Source organism: Triticum aestivum, chromosome 7B (assembly GCF_018294505.1).
Source record: "Triticum aestivum cultivar Chinese Spring chromosome 7B, IWGSC CS RefSeq v2.1, whole genome shotgun sequence".
Lineage (NCBI taxonomy): Eukaryota > Viridiplantae > Streptophyta > Magnoliopsida > Poales > Poaceae > Triticum > Triticum aestivum.
In genome coordinates, this window is record NC_057813.1 from 379,256,994 (window position 1) to 379,261,611 (window position 4,618).

Below are 4,618 nucleotides of genomic sequence, written 5' to 3' on the forward strand. Positions count from 1 at the left end.
GTTGTTTCTCTAACTTTTAGACCATAACTAAGATATTAGTTAATCACTAATGAGTGGAGAGTGGCCTTTTGGCACATGGGAGCGCGTGCTCCTGATTTTTAAAATGTGTTTTAAACATATTATGAAATGTCAAAAAAATCCAAACAAAAACTTGGCACGCACATCTTGATATTGTACATGCTCACAAAGTTGTTTTGCGAAAAACCGACAACTTATGTGTCGCGTGTGAAAAAGACAAAATTCGGTGTTAAAAATGCTTTTCACAAGACATTCTTTTGTCTTTTTTACACAAGCCGCAAAAAATGTCGGTTTTCCCCAAAATTTAACGTGCACACATATAATGTCGAAATGTATACGCCAAATTTTGTTTGAAATTTTTTCACACTCTGAAATATTTTTTTCGTGTGCAAGAGCACCAACGGATTTCCGCTGATGGGTGGGCCTAGATTGTGACGGACTGGGCCTTTTACGGACAGCTCGCAACCAAAGCAGAACGCAGTGGAAAGGCGAGGAGGAAGGGTATATATTTCCACGCGAAATCCACCACGATGAGCGGCGGCGGCCGGAAGCCGGTGGGCGACGATGCGGAGGTGGAAGCACTGCTCCGGGCGGCACAAGACGCCGTGCTGCTCAAGCTCCAGGCCAACTCCCACCTCGTCTCGTCGTCGTCCTCCGCCGCCTCGAACCCTCTTGCTCTCGACGAGGGGCCCGGTCCACTGGACGACGACCTCGCCCGCCGCCTCGACGCGCTCAGGTCCCGCCCGGCGCCGCCGAAGCGGCCCGGTGGTGCCCCCACCCCTGCAGCCGGCGGGATGGACGAGATGGAGGCACGGTTCGCGGCGCTGAAAGGCGCGGCGGTTTGCCCGGATAAGGAGACAAGGGTGCGGCTGGAGGATCTGGGAGGGGAATCGGACGAGGAGGACGAGGTGGAGAAGGTGATGCGGTGGGCGATGGACGCCGCGCGGCTCGACGTCGCCACTGCCGGCGGTGGTGCCAGCAACGCCGACCACAAGGAAGAAGAAGACAAGAGCAGCAACGCCGAGGACAAGGAAGAAGAAGACAAGAGCAGCGCCAGTAGCGAGGATGAGGAAGAGAGACTGGAACTGGAGGAGACGAGGAAGGAGAAGGAGATGATGAGCAAGAAGAACAAAGCCAAGAGCAGGTGGTTCTTCTTTTGATCCTAAATGTACGTTTGATCTCATATCATCACAAGCAAAGATGTATCCCTAGCCCGCTACACAGTTTGATCTCATGATCACAAGCAAAGAATCCAGCAAGTGAATTCAATCATATTATCTGTAATAGAGATTATGAGTTTGCATTGCTATCTCTGATGAACATGATAACTTGTGCAATTGCAATTGATATTTCCTGATATAAGTCTCCAAAAGATTTTAAAACCGATTCTGTTCTTTCCCATCATAATATACAGATAAATCTATGTTATAATGAACTTTTTACCCTAGAATAAGATGTATACAAATAAATATATGTCTATAATTAACTTTGCCGAGTCATCTGGTAGCAAATTCAGTTTCAGCTAGCAGTCCTTCAGCACAAGGGAAATCAAGTGTCTCACTCATAACTCATAAGCACTGAAAAAAACATAACATGCAGTCGTAACTAATAAGCTCAACAAACAAGTCAACAGGATCTGTTCATGTCAATCTTAAACACAACCAATAAGCTCATCATCTTGATCAAACATCTTGCACGGAGTAGACAGAATGGATTTACTGGGTCTGGGTTCATAGATGGACAACAGACGTTACATATCCTCAAATGACCACAACGACAAGCTACATGCATATCAGCCTGGGTGGAGTACAAAGTATCACAGGAACGCTCAACATAGGAACGACAACGCCAGCCATCCTAGAGAGAGAAGCTTCACTTTCCACTGCAACAAAAAAAAAGGAGATTGCAGAATTTAGAGGCCTTGTTGCTTGCGATTACAGGAGGAAAAACATGGATTCAAAGGTTCATGGCTCTTTGACTTACGTGTTCATCATCAGAGTTATGTTGTCGCCTTTCAAGAGTATCCTTCCTGCCAATTTCCAACATAGATATTAGATACTAGAACTTATGAGATAATGTTTATCTCTAGTGCTGTTACGATAAAGCTTGGTTACAAATGTACTAACCCAACGATTTCCTGGTGTTCTTCTTAATGTTGATTTCCTCAGCATCCTCGAGAACCAGGTTCATGTACTCATCAAAGCCCTGCAGAACACACATACAGTATAAAAACCCAGCATTACTCAATACGGCCCAAATGAAGCACACATGTACAAAAACATTCAAACAAATTAAAAAGGACATAATAACTTGACTACATGTAAAATCTGTTATTGGCACGCTTCAGTACTTCACTGATATAATGGTATCTCTCGGTACCTCCACTAACTTTGTCTCATTGAAATGATTAACATATGCAAATCTAATATACAACCAAATAATCTGTTCTTCCATCTGACATGTTCAAAAGCAAAAGTTTGAGAATCTGACAAGGGATATGGCAACAAAAGTCTGAGAAACTGACGAGGGATATGGCAACAATAATATGACAGACACACTACTGAAAAACCCACGAGACCATGTGGGGCATTTATTACATGTAAACTGGAAAGAAATGTAAACCCAACTGAAGCAGAATAGGCGTGTCACATTGTAAGCTTATCACCTGTCAGTAAACCAAACCATGACAAGAGAAAAACCTCACCAGAGCCTTAGGAAGCAACCTATGCTTCAGTTCTAGAAAATGTGTAGGATGAAGAATTTAGTGTGATCTAAAATAAAGGCATTTTTAGGCCCCTGGACTATCTACTTAGTTGTCCAAACACAATCACCGATATGAATCATATTTGTTACCAGGGGGAGGAAAGGAGGTTGCAAGTTTTGAGGGTGATTCAAAACAACACATAAAGTGGTAAAAAAATATGAGACAGGACACACCAAACACAAATGTTTGACTAACAGCAAGTTACAATGGGAAGGTCCTGAACTCAGAGCAAAAAGTTATGACAAGCTAACTTCTAAGGATAAAAACTATTGTATCATTGACTAGGTACGCACACTAGTGGTTAACATCCACCACCAACCACTCTTTCCTTGTCTGCATTGCAATCAAATTACCACAAACATACACCGATGATCTTCAAAACTCAAAAAACAATGCCCATGACCACTATGGTCCCAAAAGGAACACATCAAGAAAATATCTTCTGCAAACACCTCAGTATCTACTATGGTGAAGTTCTGACTGGGCACATGGATAGTGCTATTACTTGTTCGTGGTTCCACAAGGAACCAAATAACTACTTGCTCCTTGATTTTAAAGGTGACGATTAGGGTTGGTTTCAGTGTTACAAAGATATACACTGAAAAAGTAAGGCTTGAAACTAGATTATGTCCCTCTTGAACAGGCAAGAGGAAAACCGATCTATTACCTAGCTATTGGGGGTGGGGGGGCATCACGACTTGGCACTTAATTAATACTTTCCTGTTGAGCATGCAGATTTGTTTGCAAGTGTTTACCAATTCTTGAGAAAAAGATGCCAACACATTTTCATGTTGGCCTTTAACAAAACAAACAACAGATGTGTTCTGCTAAGTTATCGGTTCATTATATTAGAGTATTAATCAATTCACGCCCACTTGCTTAGACACAAGTAATACATGGAAATAATTTACCCTCAAAGCCACATGGTATGCAGATACACAGTAACATTACACTTAACACACATGCGTACGACCACAGAGGGATTGGTAAGGCTAAATTCTATCAATTTGAACAAGAAATCGGTGTAGGAACTTACGATGATACGACCCTCGATCCGCATATCCTTCTGCTCGAAAAGCCAGATCTGGATGCGCGCTTTCTGCACCAAAATTAGAACCATATTAGCTCAAGCCAACCGTCCGCAACCCTAAAACGTAAGGCGGAAAAAAGTGGACGAATTGTTATTTCTCCTCAGCCAACACTTACGCTCTGGAGGAACCGAAAGATGAGGTTCTGCCGTCGCGCACCAAGGATTCGCCAACCATCGCAGCAGCGGGAAACAAAAGCGCCAAAACGTTAGGAAACAGATGCAAAAAGAGGAGGAGAGCATATGCACAGGAGGGGATAGGGGAGCGTACGATGGGCTGGGTCATGATACGCTGGACTTTGGTGGACGCCATGGCTGCTGCTGCGGCGTGAGCTCCTCCTCCGACTGGAAGTGTCTAGAAGCTTCTGGACGGAACCGCGTGTGGGCAGGCGGAGCGCGGAGGTAAAAAAACCCTAGATACGCCGCGGGGGAAGAGGGAGACGGCAGGGTTTTGTTTTCGCACGGCGCGCGAGAAGAGGCGGCAGCGGGGGTGCCTCAAGATTGGTGCAAGGCTTCCGACGAAGGGTCCGGATCAGAGGATCTGTTTGGGCTAGGCCGCCCCGCGCTGGGCTGGGCTCGCTATCTTGGCGGCGATTTCATTAAGGCCTTTCCATTCCCTGAAAAAAACAATTTAGGCCTTTCCAAGAACATGTCCCGTTGTACGCTAAAAGTTTCAAAAACTTTGGTACTATGCTGCCAAAATGAAAAGTCTAGTAATATATCACAAAAATCATCAAAAAAAATATTTT

The 4,618-nt window shown here is 44.4% G+C and overlaps 2 protein-coding genes across 2 annotated transcripts; one reads left to right on the plus strand and one right to left on the minus strand.

Annotated features, from left to right (window-relative positions):
• Window positions 1-405: 405 nt before the first annotated feature.
• On the plus strand, window positions 406-1,377 carry LOC123157701 (proline-, glutamic acid- and leucine-rich protein 1). Its single transcript, XM_044575937.1, has one exon. The coding sequence runs from the start codon at window positions 549-551 to the stop codon at window positions 1,176-1,178; it is 630 nt and encodes a 209-aa protein (XP_044431872.1). The 5' UTR covers window positions 406-548; the 3' UTR covers window positions 1,179-1,377.
• Window positions 1,378-1,596: 219 nt separating this feature from the next.
• LOC123157702 (small nuclear ribonucleoprotein E) lies at window positions 1,597-4,373 on the minus strand. The gene is made up of 6 exons (XM_044575938.1): window positions 4,141-4,373; window positions 3,989-4,015; window positions 3,819-3,881; window positions 2,145-2,223; window positions 2,002-2,047; window positions 1,597-1,900 (listed from the first exon to the last, which is right to left on the minus strand). Exons 1-6 carry the CDS (start codon window positions 4,180-4,182, stop codon window positions 1,891-1,893), a joined length of 267 nt encoding a protein of 88 aa, XP_044431873.1. The 5' UTR covers window positions 4,183-4,373; the 3' UTR covers window positions 1,597-1,890.
• Between the last annotated feature and the right edge of the window lie 245 nt (window positions 4,374-4,618).

Bases quoted from the DNA above. Each gene is read 5' to 3' on its own strand.
- LOC123157701 (XM_044575937.1), top strand. From the start codon at position 549: ATGAGCGGCGGCGGCCGGAAGCCGGTGGGCGACGATGCGGAGGTGGAA.
- LOC123157702 (XM_044575938.1), bottom strand. From the start codon at position 4,182: ATGGCGTCCACCAAAGTCCAGCGTATCATGACCCAGCCCATC. The intron at 2,224-3,818 runs GTAAGTTCCTAC...TGTGTTCTGCAG, and splicing joins GGATCGAGGGTCGTATCATC to GGCTTTGATGAGTACATGAA. The intron at 2,048-2,144 runs GTTAGTACATTT...GGAAATTGGCAG, and splicing joins GAACACCAGGAAATCGTTGG to GAAGGATACTCTTGAAAGGC.